Here is a 17,385-nt window from a genome sequence, read left to right on the forward strand (position 1 = left end):
TTCCTCCCCAGTCGGGTCAGTACCTACCTCTCTTCTCTGTCGTGACCACCAGGGCCTCTGCAGCTTCTCCCCAGCCCTATTTCCTCCCCAGTCGGGTCAGTACCTACCTCTCTTCTCTGTCGTGACCACCAGGGCCTCTACAGCCTCCCCCCCAGCACTATTTCCTCCCCAGTCGGGTCAGTACCTACCTCTCTTCTCTGTCGTGACCACCAGGGCCTCTACAGCCTCCCCCCCAGCACTATTTCCTCCCCAGTCGGGTCAGTACCTACCTCTCTTCTCTGTCGTGACCACCAGGGCCTCTACAGCTTCTCCCCAGCACTATTTCCTCCCCAGTCGGGTCAGTACCTACCTCTCTTCTCTGTCGTGACCACCAGGGCCTCTACAGCCTCCCCCCCAGCACTATTTCCTCCCCAGTCGGGTCAGTACCTACCTCTCTTCTCTGTCGTGACCACCAGGGCCTCTGCAGATTCTCCCCAGCACTATTTCCTCCCCAGATGGGTCAGTACCTACCTCTCTTCTCTGTAGTGACCACCAGGGCCTCTACAGTCTCCCCCCCAGCACTATTTCCTCCCCAGTTGGGTCAGTACCTACCTCTCTTCACTGTCGTGACCACCAGGGCCTCTACAGTCTCCCCCCCAGCACTATTTCCTCCCCAGGTGGGTCAGTACCTACCTCTCTTCTCTGTCGTGACCTTCAGGGCCTCTGCAGCTTCTCCCCAGCACTATATCCTCCCCAGTCGGGTCAGTACCTACCTCTCTTCTCTGTCGTGACCACCAGGGCCTCTACAGCCTCCCCCCCAGCACTATTTCCTCCCAGTCGGGTCAGTACCTACCTCTCTTCTCTGTCGTGACCACCAGGGCCTCTACAGCCTCCCCCCCAGCACTATTTCCTCCCCAGTCGGGTCAGTACCTACCTCTCTTCTCTGTCGTGACCACCAGGGCCTCTGCAGCTTCTCCCCAGCCCTTGCGCGTCTGAGCGGTGAGGCGGAACACATAGACGGACTCTGGTTTCAGTCCAGATGCTGTATACTGTCGGGCACTGGGGCTCAGCACGTCCACAGTGGCAGCGTTGCTATTGGAGGTGTTCCGTCTGTGTGTGATCTGATAGGCTAGAGAGAGGAACAGGACGATTCAGTACGGGAAACGATCTGTTGACGACCTAAAATGTTGAAATGTTGTCAATAAAGAACATGGACATAGATCTCAAAGTGTCTTAGAGGAACCAGAGACAATGTAATAAACAGAATGTGGATAATGTATTAGAGGAACCAGAGACAATGTAATAAACAGAATGTGGATAGTGTATTAGAGGAACCAGGGACAATGTAATAAACAGAATGTGGATAGTGTATTAGAGGAACCAGGGACAATGTAATAAACAGAATGTGGATAGTGTATTAGAGGAACCAGGGACAATGTAATAAACAGAATGTGGATAATGTCTTAGAGGAACCAGGGACAACGTAATAAACAGAATGTGGATAGTGTCTTGTCTTAGAGGAACCAGGGACAATGTAATAAACAGAATGTGGATAGTGTATTAGAGGAACCAGGGACAACGTAATAAACAGAATGTGGATAGTGTATTAGAGGAACCAGGGACAATGTAATAAACAGAATGTAGATAGTGTCTTAGAGGAACCAGGGACAATGTAATAAACAGAATGTGGATAATGTCTTGGTATGAGAGCTTGGATCCTGAGATATGGAGGCCCTGTGGTTTAGAAACAGCCGTTAGTTATACTACTCCCTGTTAGGATAATGGATGTATGGAGGGGAGGAGGGGTCTGTGGTAGTAGACGTACCCAGAATGATGCCGTTAGGCTGTGCAGGAGGCTGCCAGATGAGCCTGACTGAGCCGGTCCTCACCTCTGGGAACAGGATGCCCACTGGAGGACCGGGGACTGTGGAGACAGAGGGAGGAAAATGGGTCATGAGAACAGAACCAACACAACAGCACCGTGTCCACGGTTACCTTTATCAATACAATCCCAGAACAGAGGAGAACAGAACCAACACAACAGCACCGTGCCCACGGTTACCTTTATCAATACAATCCCAGAACAGAGGAGAACAGAACCAACACAACAGCACCGTGCCCACGGTTACCTTCATCAATACAATCCCAGAACAGAGGAGAACAGAACCAACACAACAGCACCGTGCCCACGGTTACCTTTATCAATACAATCCCAGAACAGAGGATAATAGAACCAACACAACAGCACCGTGTCCACGGTTACCTTTATCAATACAATCCCAGAACAGAGGATAATAGAACCAACACAACAGCACCGTGTCCACGGTTACCTTTATCAATACAATCCCAGAACAGAGGAGAACAGAACCAACACAACAGCACCGTGTCCACGGGGATCTAGTTGAGCTTACCTTTATCAATACAATCCCAGAACAGAGGAGAACAGAACCAATGGTTCTAGCAGAGGGTAGAACAGTCTTGACGTGGCCAGTAGCATCCTTTAGGGGGGGCCTTCATTGCTGTATCTATCTCAACAGGCTAACACAGTGTTGTGGCGGGCAGGACACCCGGGTTTTGAACCCAAGGTATTAGGTCAGTGAGTGATGCTCACCATCGTCCAGGGTCCTCTCCAGGATGGACGGCCTGCTGCTCCTGCCGTCTCCTATCCGTGTGAAGGCCAGGACCTGGATCTCATACAACACGTACTTCCCCAGACCACTCAACTGAACACTGTGGCTGGTGTTCCCCTCCACCTCCCAGTACTGAGGGACAGAGTCTGAACCCCTGTCCTTATACACCACCTGGGAGACCACGGGGACAACGGGTAATAGTGAGTGTGTTTGTTTAGGTTCCTGTGTGTGTGTGTGTGTGTGTTTGTTTAGGTTCCTGTGTGTGTGTGTGTGTGTGTGTGTGTGTGTGTGTGTGTGTGTGTGTGTGTGTGTGTGTGTGTGTGTGTGTGTGTGTGTGTATATTTGTGTGTGCGTGTGGCACTGACCTTGTATCCCAGGATGAGTCCGTTGCGGTCAGTCTGAGGGACCTCCCCCCAGCGGACCAGAATGCTGCTGGAAGTCGTGGCAAAGGCTGACACATTGGTGGGACCACAGGACGGCACTACACAGGGGTCAGAGGTTAGAATACAGCCTGTGTGTTCAGTATAAGTGTGTTAATGTGCGTGTAGTATGAGTGTGTTATCACTAGCCACTTTAAACAATGCTACTAATATAATGTTTACAAACCCTACATTATTTATCTCATAATGTATACATATATACTGTACTCTATATCATCTACTGCATCTTTATGTAATACATGTATCACTAGCCACTTTAACTATGCCACTTTGTTTACATACTCATCTCATATGTATATACTGTACTCGATACCATCTACTGTATCTTGCCTATGCCGCTCTGTACCATCACTCATTCATATATCTTTATGTACATATTCTTTATCCTCTTACACTTGTGTCTATAAGGTAGTAGTTTTGGAATTGTTAGCTAGATTACTTGTTGGTTATTACTTCATTGTCGGAACTAGAAGCACAAGCATTTCGCTACACTCGCATTAACATCTCCTAACCATGTGTATGTGACAAATTAATTTGATTTGATTTGATTTGCTTATATGTCTCCCCAGTCTTACCAGACTCCCTGGTTCGGCCCTGGACAGGCTGGCTCCAGGGCCCAGAGCCCAAGCCGTTGATGGCCTGAACCCTGACTTCGTACTCTGTCCACTCCTCCAGGTCCTCTATGGTAAACTCCCTCTCCAGCCGGTCACTGATGACGTGGGACAGGACCCCTTCCTTAGATGTCTCTCTGGAGTACTGAACCCGGTAACCCACCAACTCCTGGTCACCATTGTACTCCCACTCTGGAAGAGGCTGGAGAGAGAGGAGGTGGGGAGGAAGGTGGAGAGGGTATGATACACACTGACTGACAGAGAGACAGCAAAACAGAGACTGACTGACAGAGAGACAGAGATACAGAGAGACAGAGACTGACTAACAGAGATACAGAGAGACAGAGACGGACTGACAGAGATACAGAGAGACAGAGACGGACTGACAGAGAGACAGAGATACAGAGACTGACTGACAGAGAGACAGAGACGGACTGACAGAGAGACAGAGATACAGAGACTGACTGACAGAGAGACAGAGACGGACTGACAGAGATACAGAGACTGACTGACATAGACACAGAGACTGACTGACAGAGAGACAGAGATACAGAGACTGACTGACAGAGAGACAGAGACAGACTGACAGAGAGATAGAGACTGAATAACAGAGAAACAGAGACGGACTGACAGAGAGACAGAGACTGACTGACAGAGAGACAGAGACTGACTGACATAGAGGCAGATATACAGAGACTGACTGACAGAGAGACAGAGACTGACTGACATAGAGACAGAGATACAGAGACTGACTGACAGAGAGACAGAGACTGACTTACAGAGAGACAGAGACTGACTGACATAGAGACAGAGATACAGAGACTGACTGACAGAGAGGCAGAGACTGACTGACAGAGATACAGAGACTGACTGACATAGACACAGAGACTGACTGACAGAGAGACAGAGACTGGCTGACAGAGATACAGAGACTGACTGACATAGAGACAGAGATACAGAGACTGACTGACAGAGAGACAGAGAATGACTGACAGAGAGACAGAGATACAGAGACTGACTGACAGAGAGACAGAGACTGACTGACAGAGATAAAGAGACTGACTGACAGAGAGACAGAGACTGACTGACAGAGAGACAGAGACGGACTGACAGAGAGACAGAGACGGACTGACAGAGAGACAGAGATACAGAGACAGACTGAGAGAGAGACAGAGATACAGAGACTGACTGACATAGAGACAGAGATACAGAGACTGACTAACAGAGAGACAGAGACTGACTGACAGAGAGACAGAGATACAGAGACTGACAGAGAGACAGAGACAGACTGACAGAGAGACAGAGACCGACTGACAGAGAGACAGAGACTGACTAACAGACAGACAGAGACTGACAGAGAAACAGAGACTGACTGACAGAGAAACAGATATTGTGTACATGCATGTCTGTGTTCCCTTGTGCCCTTATGAGGAAAACAATCTAGTCAGGACGCACCACCCATCGGAGCCAGAGGCTGGTCTCTGAGGCTGTTCGGAGGGTGACGTTGTAGGGGGAGATATCTGGAGGCGCCTGCAGGGTCTGGATCTTCCTGGAGGGCTGGCTCGGAGGACTGGTCCCCACTATGTTCACCTGGCGCATACGGAACCTACAGGGGAGGACAGACGGGAAGGTATGAATGTCAACATGGGTTTGGCAGGATGTTCTGGTAGGAGCTATGCTTACAACATGGAGATACAGGAATCAGGGTTGGAGACCAATCCCATTTCAATTCAGAGGGTATGGACTTTTCTGCTCATGAATTTAAGGTTGATCCCTTTGAAGTGGAATAGAGACAAACACTGATGGGTGTATTGTGTGGTCAGTATGTGACTACCACAATAACTATGTGAGTACGTTTATCAGGTGTAGTGTTAGGTATCTGTTGTAGCTGTACTAGTGATGTTGTACTGTACCTATAGGAGGTGTAGTGTTAGGTATCTGTTGTAGCTGTACCAGTGATGTTGTACTAGTGATGTTGTACTGTACCTATAGGAGGTGTAGTGTTAGGTATCTGTTGTAGCTGTACCAGTGATGTTGTACTGTACCTATAGGAGGTGTAGTGTTAGGTATCTGTTGTAGCTGTACCAGTGATGTTGTACTGTACCTATAGGAGGTGTAGTGTGAGGTATCTGTTGTAGCTGTACCAGTGATGTTGTACTAGTGATGTTGTACTGTACCTATAGGAGGTGTAGTGTTAGGTATCTGTTGTAGCTGTACCAGTGATGTTGTACTGTACCTATAGGAGGTGTAGTGTTGGGTATCTGTTGTAGCTGTACCAGTGATGTTGTACTAGTGATGTTGTACTGTACCTATAGGAGGTGTAGTGTTAGGTATCTGTTGTAGCTGTACCAGTGATGTTGTACTAGTGATGTTGTACTGTACCTATAGGAGGTGTAGTGTTAGGTATCTGTTGTAGCTGTACCAGTGATGTTGTACTGTACCTATAGGAGGTGTAGTGTTGGGTATCTGTTGTAGCTGTACCAGTGATGTTGTACTAGTGATGTTGTACTGTACCTATAGGAGGTGTAGTGTTAGGTATCTGTTGTAGCTGTACCAGTGATGTTGTACTGTACCTATAGGAGGTGTAGTGTTGGGTATCTGTTGTAGCTGTACCAGTGATGTTGTACTAGTGATGTTGTACTGTACCTATAGGAGGTGTAGTGTTAGGTATCTGTTGTAGCTGTACCAGTGATGTTGTACTGTACCTATAGGAGGTGTAGTGTTGGGTATCTGTTGTAGCTGTACCAGTGATGTTGTACTAGTGATGTTGTACTGTACCTATAGGAGGTGTAGTGTTAGGTATCTGTTGTAGCTGTACCAGTGATGTTGTACTGTACCTATAGGAGGTGTAGTGTCAGGTATCTGTTGTAGCTGTACCAGTGATGTTGTACTAGTGATGTTGTACTGTACCTATAGGAGGTGTAGTGTTAGGTATCTGTTGTAGCTGTACCATTGATGTTGTACTGTACCTATAGGAGGTGTAGTGTCATGTATCTGTTGTAGCTGTACCAGTGATGCTGTACCAGTGATGTTGTACTGTACCTATAGGAGGTGTAGTGTTAGGTATCTGTTGTAGCTGTACCAGTGATGTTGTACTAGTGATGTTGTACTGTACCTATAGGAGGTGTAGTGTTAGGTATCTGTTGTAGCTGTACCAGTGATGTTGTACTGTACCTATAGGAGGTGTAGTGTTGGGTATCTGTTGTAGCTGTACCAGTGATGTTGTACTGTACCTATAGGAGGTGTAGTGTCAGGTATCTGTTGTAGCTGTACTAGTGATGTTGTACTGTACCTATAGGAGGTGTAGTGTTAGGTATCTGTTGTAGCTGTACCAGTGATGTTGTACTAGTGATGTTGTACCTATAGGAGGTGTAGTGTCAGGTATCTGTTGTAGCTGTACCAGTGATGTTGTACTAGTGATGTTGTACTAGTGATGTTGTACCTATAGGAGGTGTAGTGTCAGGTATCTGTTGTAGCTGTACCAGTGATGTTGTACCAGTGATGTTGTACTAGTGATGTTGTACCTATAGGAGGTGTAGTGTCAGGTATCTGTTGTAGCTGTACCAGTGATGTTGTACTAGTGATGTTGTACTAGTGATGTTGTACTGTACCTATAGGAGGTGTAGTGTTAGGTATCTATTGTAGCTGTACCAGTGATGTTGTACTAGTGATGTTGTACTGTACCTATAGGAGGTGTAGTGTCAGGTATCTGTTGTAGCTGTACCAGTGATGTTGTACTAGTGATGTTGTACTGTACCTATAGGAGGTGTAGTGTCAGGTATCTGTTGTAGCTGTACCAGTGATGTTGTACTAGTGATGTTGTACTGTACCTATAGGAGGTGTAGTGTCAGGTATCTGTTGTAGCTGTACCAGTGATGTTGTACTGTACCTATAGGAGGTGTAGTGTCAGGTATCTGTTGTAGCTGTACCAGTGATGTTGTACTAGTGATGTTGTACTGTACCTATAGGAGGTGTAGTGTTAGGTATCTGTTGTAGCTGTACCAGTGATGTTGTACTAGTGATGTTGTACTGTACCTATAGGAGGTGTAGTGTGAGGTATCTGTTGTAGCTGTACCAGTGATGTTGTACTAGTGATGTTGTACTGTACCTATAGGAGGTGTAGTGTTAGGTATCTGTTGTAGCTGTACCAGTGATGTTGTACTAGTGATGTTGTACTGTACCTATAGGAGGTGTAGTGTTGGGTATCTGTTGTAGCTGTACCAGTGATGTTGTACTAGTGATGTTGTACTGTACCTATAGGAGGTGTAGTGTTAGGTATCTGTTGTAGCTGTACCAGTGATGTTGTACTGTACCTATAGGAGGTGTAGTGTTAGGTATCTGTTGTAGCTGTACCAGTGATGTTGTACTGTACCTATAGGAGGTGTAGTGTCAGGTATATGTTGTAGCTGTACCAGTGATGTTGTACTGTACCTATAGGAGGTGTAGTGTTAGGTATCTGTTGTAGCTGTACCAGTGATGTTGTACTGTACCTATAGGAGGTGTAGTGTCAGGTATCTGTTGTAGCTGTACCAGTGATGTTGTACTGTACCTATAGGAGGTGTAGTGTTAGGTATCTGTTGTAGCTGTACCAGTGATGTTGTACTGTACCTATAGGAGGTGTAGTGTCAGGTATCTGTTGTAGCTATACCAGTGATGTTGTACTAGTGATGTTGTACTGTACCTATAGGAGGTGTAGTGTTAGGTATCTGTTGTAGCTGTACCAGTGATGTTGTACTAGTGATCTTGTACTGTACCTATAGGAGGTGTAGGGGTTCAGGTCCAGGACCTCCAGGGAGCGGGCATCAGGCTCGTTGGGCAACTGGTGGACCATCACCCACTCCTCATTCTCCCCGATTATACCAATCTACAGAGGGTATAATGAGGTGGGTATGATGAGGTGGGTATAATGAGGGTGGTATAATGAGGTGGGTATAATGAGGTGGGTATAATGAGGTGGGTATAATGAGGTGGGTATGATGAGGTGGGTATAATGAGGGTGGTATAATGAGGTGGGTATAATGAAGTGGGAATAATGAGGTGGGTATAATGAGGGTGGTATAATGAGGTGGGTATAATGAGGTGGGTATAATGAGGTGGGTATAATGAGGGTGGTATAATGAGGTGGGTATAATGAGGTGGGTATAATGAAGTGGGTATAATGAGGTGGGTATAATGAGGGTGGTATAATGAGGTGGGTATAATGAGGTGGGTATAATGAGGTGGGTATAATGAGGGGGGTTGAGAGTGTAGGAAAAAGAGAGAGAGGGGGGAGATGAGGGTTTTGAGGGGGAAGAGGGAGAGGGAGAGGGAGAGAGAGAGTGAGGGAGAGAGAGAGACAGAAGAGAGAGCGAGAGAAAGAGAGTGAGAGAGAGAGGGAGAGAGAGAGAGAGACAGAGGAGAGAAAGAGAAGAGAGAAAGAGAGAGAGAGAGAGAGAGGGAGAGAGAGAGGGAGAGAGAGAGAGAGAGAGAGAGAGAGAGAGAGAGAGAGAGAGAGAGAGAGAGAGAGGGAGAGAGAGAGACTATGATTTTTAAAATTCACTTAAAGTTTGATTGATTGCGCGCTTGCTTGATTAATTGATTTATTGATTGATGGATGTGTCTCTCACCTGTGCCTCAACCTGCCAGCGTGAGATGGACGTCTTGCCGTCATAGCCAGGTTTAAACTGCAGGGCTACAGAGCGGGGGCCGATGTTGGAGATGGCTATGTTGGTTGGTGGGCCCGGCATCTCTGTATAGGGAGGAGGAAAGACACAATGAGATCAGGGATGGAGATAAAGGAGGAGGGACACAGTGAGATCAGAGACAGAGATAAAGGAGGGACAGTGAGATCAGGGACGGAGATAAAGGAGGAGGGACACAATGAGATCAGAGACAGAGATAAAGGAGGGACAGTGAGATCAGGGACGGAGATAAAGGAGGAGGGACACAATGAGATCAGAGACAGAAATAAAGGAGGGACAGTGAGATCAGGGACGGAGATAAAGGAGGAGGGACACAATGAGATCAGGGACGGAGATAAAGGAGGAGGGACACAGTGAGATCAGGGACGGAGATAAAGGAGGAGGGACACAATGAGATCAGGGACGGAGATAAAGGAGGAGGGACACAGTGAGATCAGGGACGGAGATAAAGGAGGGACACAGTGAGATCAGAGGTACTAACCTGGGGGAGGTACTAACCTGGGGGTAGGGTTAGGGGGAGATACTAACCTAGGGGGAGGGTTAGGGGGAGGTACTAACCTGGGGGTAGGGTTAGGAGGAGGTACTAACCTGGGGGTAGGGTTAGGAGGAGGTACGAACCTGGGGGAAGGTTAGGGAGAGTTACTAACCTGGGGGTAGAGTTAGGGGGAGGTACTAACCTGGGGGAGGGTTAGGGGGAGGTACTAACCTGGGGGAACTCCAGATGATATTGTAGAAGAAGAGAGTTGACCCTGTCCCTTGGAGGTCATCCCAGCCACCTGGATGGTGTAGGTGGTGAGGGCGGTCAGCCCGGTGACCCGGTACTCCTGGGTCAGGTTAGGGAGGTAGTGGGTGACCCGGGTGTTGGTCCGGTTAAACTCCTCCCACGAGATACGGTAGCCTGTAGGAGAGGGACATCACAGCTGGTTAGACTGATACAGAGGACATAACGAGACTAGAATACAATACTGTAGGAGAGGGACATCACAGCTGGTTAGACTGATACAGAGGACATAACGAGACTAGAATACAACTGACTAGGTATCCCCCGTTCCCTATAGAAGTGAATAGAATAGATCTTTATTGGCCATTTGCACAGAAATGGATTCTTTAGCTACCACAGTACCCAACAAAACACAGCACACATCCAACAAACAGGGTCAACCATAGACCATGACTACAGTAGGCCTAGTCATCTGTGAGGACTCTGATCTTCTAGTTGGGGTCTTTCCAGAGAGGGTTAGGGTTAGATACTATACTATACTATACTAGGTACAGTACCTGTGAGGACTCCATTCTTCTCGTTGGGATCTTTCCAGCTGACCTTCAGAGATGTGTCCAGGATCTCTGTAAAGCTCAGGTGACCAACGGCACCAGGCTCTGGACACACACACACACACACACACACACACACACACACACACACACACACACACACACACACACACACACACACACACACACACACAAAGGCAAGGATTATACAGTGAGTGTCCAGTATGTTTAGTGCACAAGTATCGTATAATTTAGAGTAGTACCATATACTTTACAGTAGTACCATATACTTTACAGTAGTACCATATACTTTACAGTAGTACCATACACTTTACAGTAGTACCATATACTTTACAGTAGTATCATATACTTTACAGTAGTACCATATACTTTACAGTAGTACCATATACTTTACAGTAGTACCATACACTTTACAGTTATACCATATACTTTGCAGTAGTATAATATACTTTACAGTAGTACCATATATTTTACAGTAGTACCATATACTTTGCAGTAGTATCATGTACTTTACAGTTATACCATATACTTTGCAGTAGTAGAATATACTTTACAGTAGTACCATATACTTTACAGTAGTACCATATACTTTACAGTAGTACCATACACTTTACAGTTATACCATATACTTTGCAGTAGTAGAATATACTTTACAGTAGTACCATATACTTTGCAGTAGTATCATGTACTTTACAGTAGTACCATATACTTTGCAGTAGTACCATATACTTTACAGTTATACCATATACTTTACAGTGGTATCATATACTTTACAGTAGTACCATATACTTTGCAGTAGTATCATATACTTTGCAGTAGTATCATATACTTTACAGTAGTACCATATACTTTACAGTACTGAGCTGTACTGCGCTGGCCCAGTTAAGCAGACAAAGAATATCTGAGCCAACACAGTACAGTCCGGGGCCTTCGGGTCGATAGAATCATGTGGAAATAGAATTGCTTTTGTCTGTGCCTGTGAGACAGTGTCTTCGTGAGTGCCTACAGGTTTGGTATAGTTATGTGACTGTGGTACTCACTGTCTTCGTGAGTGCGTAGTCTGTGAGGCGGGCTGCGAGGGCCGTCTCCAGGTGTAGTGAAACACAGGACAGAGATGTAGTACTCTGTGAACTTCTTCAGTCCAGTCACGTAGCCCACATGCACGCTGTCCTGGAAGTTAGGTCTCACTGTCACCATGGTAACATCCTCCTCTTGACCCGCCTCCCACGCCAACAGCTGGAAACAGACGGAGGGATAGTTAAAAAATGTCATAAGAGAAAAGCAGCTGGTTTATAGGGATCTGTTGTGCCACTGGTATGTCTAATGCTGGATAATGCAGTTCTTATTCTAACCACTAGGGGGCAGTGTAGGACAGTACAGAAATGTATTTACAGAAGAGGTCGTTCTACTGCACATCCAATAAGAATGTTTGTCTCTGGTCTCTGCTCTCTGTTTCCCACCTTGTATCCCTGGTTGATGCCATTGATGAACTGAGGGCTAGGAGCTGACCAGGTCAGCCTGACTGTAGAGGAGTTGAATGGCTCAGCCTGGACATTACCTGGTGGGACAGTGGGGACTGGGAGCGAGATGGAGGGAGATACGAGAGAAAGAGAGAGAGAGAAAACATGAGATAGGAAGAGAAGGGGGATGACTGAATAACCGGCCCTCAGAAACTGCAGAGGAGCTTCTGGCACGACGTGGGCTTGTTGTGGTTCTATGTTCCACAAACTGCTAAGAGAAGTACGTCACTTCTCAACCCTTAAAGCTGGAGAACTGTGTTTAACTGGACGTCATCCATCCTCACCTCCCTGCAGGGTCCACTCTGTAACCTTGTGGCTGTAGGTACCCCTCCCAGCCCTGTTGTAGGCTGCCACCTCCATCTCATAGTTAGTCCAGATGATGAGGTCCTCCAGGAGTAGGTTATTCTGGTCTGGCCTGGTGATGTTCTTCATCTGACAGTCCACTGGTAGTCCTGACAGACAGTACCTAGGAGGGGGGGAGAGAGAGAGGGATGTTTAGACAGTGCAGAAAGGGGAAAGTGAGGGTGAAAAGAGATGGAAGGTGAGGAGGAAGACAATAGGATTGTGACCATGACCCAAGTGGTGTTATACAGGTTAATAACAAAGATGAATGTCATTGACCCCTTCCATCTTCAACCTGGAACAATCCGCTCTGTGTCTCACCTGATGATGTATCCCTGGAGCGGTCCATTCTGGTGGCTCTCCGGGGGTGGTTGCCACTGGATCATGATGGACTGGTTGGTACGACCACTGGCAATCACCGTCTGAGGAGGGGCACTGGGAGGCTCCTCTGGTAGAGAGAGTCTGGTGGGAGAGAGGGAGGGAGAGAGAGATAGGGGAGAGAGATAGGGGAGAGAGATAGGGGAGAGAGAAAACTGGCATGAATTAACAAGTGTTTCTGAATATTTCCATGTCTTTTCGTTATGTAACCGTTAGTGTGTGTGTGTGTGCGCGTATGTGTGTGTGTGTGTATATGTGTGTATATGTGTGTGTGTGTGTGTGTGTGTGTGTGCGTGTGTGTGTGTGTGTGTGTGTGTGCGTGCGTATGTGCGTGTGTGTGTGTGTGCGTATGTGTGTGTGTGTGTATATGTGTGTATATGTGCGTGTGTGTGTGTGTGTGTGTGTGTGCGTATGTGTGTGTGTGCGTATATGTGTGTGTGTGTGTGCGTATGTGTGTGTGTGTGTGTGTGTGTGCGTATGTGTGCGTATGTGTGTGTATGTGTGTGTGTGTGTGTGTGCGTATGTGTGTGTGTGCGTATGTGTGTGTGTGTGTGTGTGTGTGTGTGTGTGTGTGTGTGTGTATGTGTGTGTGTGCGTAAAGGCAGCACAAAGCAGAGTTGGTCAGACCATTGTCACTGATCTATCCAACTAAGGGCTGTCTGTTTCTATGCCACAGTAAAAGGCTCTGTGATATCTCTCCCTCAGAGAGCTCTCTCTCTTCAGCTCAGCTACCATCAAAGAAGTCATGGTCTGCGTCCCAAATTACTCTGTAGTCCATTTAGAGTGCAGTGGAGCCCTATAGGTCCTGGTCAAATGTAGTACACTGTAAAGGGGAAAGAGAGCCGTTTGGGACGCATCTGCAGTCGAAGCAAGCTAACGCCACTGAAGGATTCCACTGAGACTTCATTTAAGTTGACATCTCAATTTCTCTTCTGTGCATAGAAACAGAGAAGTGGTGTTCGGGAGCAGAGATGGAGGCAGAGAGAGATACTTGTTCATTTAGCCTTTTGAACTTTAACTATTTGCACATTGTTACAACACTGTAAATAGTTATACTGTGACATTTGCAATGTCTTTATTCTTTGGGAAATGTAAAAATATGTTTCCCTTGCCAATAAAGCCCATTGAAATGAATTGAATTGAGAGAGAGACTGAGGGTGAAGGAGACAGCACAGTGTTTAGGATCAGGAGAGTGTGGGGGGGGGGAGACAGCACAGTGTTTAGGATCAGGAGAGTGTGGGGGGGGGAGACAGCACAGTGTTTAGGATCAGGAGAGTGTGGGGGGGAGACAGCACAGTGTTTAGGATCAGGAGAGTGTGGGGGGGAGACAGCACAGTGTTTAGGATCAGGAGAGTGTGGGGGGGAGACAGCACAGTGTTTAGGATCAGGAGAGTGTGGGGGGGGAGACAGCACAGTGTTTAGGATCAGGAGAATGTGGGGGGGGGAGACAGCACAGTGTTTAGGATCAGGAGAATGTAGGGGGGGAGACAGCACAGTGTTTAGGATCAGGAGAATGTGGGGGGAGACAGCACAGTGTTTAGGATCAGGAGAATGTGGGGGGAGACAGCACAGTGTTTAGGATCAGGAGAGTGTGGGGGGGAGGCAGCACAGTGTTTAGGATCAGGAGAGTGTGTGGGGGGGAGACAGCACAGTGTTTAGGATCAGGAGAGTGTGGGGGGGAGACAGCACAGTGTTTAGGATCAGGAGAGTGTGGGGGGGAGACAGCACAGTGTTTAGGATCAGGAGAGTGTGGGGGGGAGACAGCACAGTGTTTAGGATCAGGAGAGTGTGGGGGGGGAGACAGCACAGTGTTTAGGATCAGGAGAATGTGGGGGGGGAGACAGCACAGTGTTTAGGATCAGGAGAATGTAGGGGGGGAGACAGCACAGTGTTTAGGATCAGGAGAATGTGGGGGGGAGACAGCACAGTGTTTAGGATCAGGAGAATGTGGGGGGGAGACAGCACAGTGTTTAGGATCAGGAGAGTGTGGGGGGGAGGCAGCACAGTGTTTAGGATCAGGAGAGTGTGGGGGGGGGGAGACAGCACAGTGTTTAGGATCAGGAGAATGTAGGGGGGGAGACAGCACAGTGTTTAGGATCAGGAGAATGTGGGGGGGGGACAGCACAGTGTTTAGGATCAGGAGAGTGTGGGGGGGGGAGACAGCACAGTGTTTAGGATCAGGAGAGTGTGGGGGGGAGACAGCACAGTGTTTAGGATCAGGAGAGTGTGGGGGGGAGACAGCACAGTGTTTAGGATCAGGAGAGTGTGGGGGGGAGACAGCACAGTGTTTAGGATCAGGAGAGTGTGGGGGGGGAGACAGCACAGTGTTTAGGATCAGGAGAATGTGGGGGGGGGAGACAGCACAGTGTTTAGGATCAGGAGAATGTAGGGGGGGAGACAGCACAGTGTTTAGGATCAGGAGAATGTGGGGGGAGACAGCACAGTGTTTAGGATCAGGAGAATGTGGGGGGGGAGACAGCACAGTGTTTAGGATCAGGAGAGTGTGGGGGGGAGGCAGCACAGTGTTTAGGATCAGGAGAGTGTGTGGGGGGGAGACAGCACAGTGTTTAGGATCAGGAGAGTGTGGGGGGGAGACAGCACAGTGTTTAGGATCAGGAGAGTGTGGGGGGGAGACAGCACAGTGTTTAGGATCAGGAGAGTGTGGGGGGGGAGACAGCACAGTGTTTAGGATCAGGAGAATGTGGGGGGGGAGACAGCACAGTGTTAGGATCAGGAGAATGTAGGGGGGGAGACAGCACAGTGTTTAGGATCAGGAGAATGTGGGGGGGAGACAGCACAGTGTTTAGGATCAGGAGAATGTGGGGGGGAGACAGCACAGTGTTTAGGATCAGGAGAGTGTGGGGGGGGAGGCAGCACAGTGTTTAGGATCAGGAGAGTGTGGGGGGGGGAGACAGCACAGTGTTTAGGATCAGGAGAATGTAGGGGGGGAGACAGCACAGTGTTTAGGATCAGGAGAATGTGGGGGGGGGACAGCACAGTGTTTAGGATCAGGAGAGTGTGGGGGGGGGCAGCAGAGTGTTTAGGATCAGGAGAATGTGGGGGGGAGACAGCACAGTGTTTAGGATCAGGAGAATGTGGGGGGGAGACAGCACAGTGTTTAGGATCAGGAGAGTGTGGGGGGGAGACAGCACAGTGTTTAGGATCAGGAGAGTGTGGGGGGGAGACAGCACAGTGTTTAGGATCAGGAGAGTGTGGGGGGGAGACAGCACAGTGTTTAGGATCAGGAGAGTGTGGGGGGGGGAGACAGCACAGTGTTAGGATCAGGAGAATGTAGGGGGGGAGACAGCACAGTGTTTAGGATCAGGAGAATGTGGGGGGGAGACAGCACAGTGTTTAGGATCAGGAGAATGTGGGGGGGAGACAGCACAGTGTTTAGGATCAGGAGAATGTGGGGGGGAGACAGCACAGTGTTTAGGATCAAGAGAGTGTGGGGGGAGACAGCACAGTGTTTAGGATCAGGAGAATGTGGGGGGGAGACAGCACAGTGTTTAGGATCAGGAGAGTGTGGGGGGAGACAGCACAGTGTTTAGGATCAGGAAAATGTGGGGGGGAGACAGGTAGAAAGAGGGATGGATGGACAGCCAGACAGACAGGAGGAAGAAAGCAGGGAGGGTGTGTAGTAGTTAGTATGTCTCTGAGGGTGTGTAGTAGTTAGTGTGTCTCTGAGGGTGTGTAGTAGTTAGTGTGTCTCTGAGGGTGTGTAGTAGTTAGTATGTCTCTGAGGGTGTGTAGTAGTTAGTATGTCTCTGAGGGTGTGTAGTAGTTAGTATGTCTCTGAGGGTGTGTGTAGTAGTTAGTGTGTCTCTGAGGGTGTGTGTAGTAGTTAGTATGTCTCTGAGGGGTGTGTAGTAGTTAGTGTGTCTCTGAGGGTGTGTAGTAGTTAGTGTGTCTCTGAGGGTGTGTAGTAGTTAGTATGTCTCTGAGGGTGTGTAGTAGTTAGTATGTCTCTGAGGGTGTGTGTAGTAGTTAGTATGTCTCTGAGGGTGTGTAGTAGTTAGTATGTCTCTGAGGGTGTGTGTAGTAGTTAGTGTGTGAGGCGAGCGTGTGTGTGTAGTAGTTAGTGTGTGAGGCGAGCGTGTGTGTGTAGTAGTTAGTGTGTGAGGCGAGCGTGTGTGTGTTGAGCTATATCTAAGGCGTCAACAGTACTCTGGGGATTTGACTTTGTGTTTGAAGCTCTGACTAATTCAGCCCTCTGTGTTACTCTAAAGACACAGAGAGATGGAAGGAGAGAGAGAGAGAGTGAGAGAGAGAGAGAGAGAGAGAGAGAGAGGAGAGAGAGAGAGAGAGAGAGAGAGAGAGAGAGAGAGAGAGAGAGAGAGAGGAGAGAGAGAGAGAGAGAGAGGGAGGGAGAGAAGGAGGGAGGGAGAGAGAGAGAGAGGGAGAGAGAGAGAGAGAGAGAGAGAGACAGACAGTAGCTGGGTCATCACACCCATGGTGATTCACACAGCAGTATTTTTCGGGGGTCAGCTCACTCCTAGTTATCAAACACA

The 17,385-nt window shown here is 48.1% G+C and overlaps 1 protein-coding gene across 1 annotated transcript in view; it reads right to left on the reverse strand.

Annotated features, from left to right (window-relative positions):
• Positions 1-13,120, reverse strand: part of LOC116359871 (protein sidekick-2-like) — a 66,689-nt gene extending 53,569 nt beyond the window's left edge. Inside the window, exons 1-14 of the mRNA XM_031813744.1 lie at positions 12,818-13,120; positions 12,439-12,620; positions 12,095-12,210; positions 11,675-11,870; positions 10,620-10,718; positions 10,048-10,239; positions 9,267-9,388; positions 8,415-8,524; positions 5,116-5,266; positions 3,625-3,862; positions 2,975-3,090; positions 2,591-2,780; positions 1,805-1,903; positions 914-1,108 (exon numbers count right to left, since the gene is read on the reverse strand). Coding sequence (XP_031669604.1) covers positions 914-1,108; positions 1,805-1,903; positions 2,591-2,780; positions 2,975-3,090; positions 3,625-3,862; positions 5,116-5,266; positions 8,415-8,524; positions 9,267-9,388; positions 10,048-10,239; positions 10,620-10,718; positions 11,675-11,870; positions 12,095-12,210; positions 12,439-12,620; positions 12,818-12,882 — 2,071 coding nt within the window. The 5' untranslated portion in view covers positions 12,883-13,120. The remainder of the gene's footprint in view (positions 1-913; positions 1,109-1,804; positions 1,904-2,590; positions 2,781-2,974; positions 3,091-3,624; positions 3,863-5,115; positions 5,267-8,414; positions 8,525-9,266; positions 9,389-10,047; positions 10,240-10,619; positions 10,719-11,674; positions 11,871-12,094; positions 12,211-12,438; positions 12,621-12,817) is intronic.
• Between the last annotated feature and the right edge of the window lie 4,265 nt (positions 13,121-17,385).

The sequence above is a fragment of the Oncorhynchus kisutch genome, unplaced genomic scaffold (genome assembly GCF_002021735.2).
Source record: "Oncorhynchus kisutch isolate 150728-3 unplaced genomic scaffold, Okis_V2 Okis06b-Okis10b_hom, whole genome shotgun sequence".
NCBI lineage: Eukaryota > Metazoa > Chordata > Actinopteri > Salmoniformes > Salmonidae > Oncorhynchus > Oncorhynchus kisutch.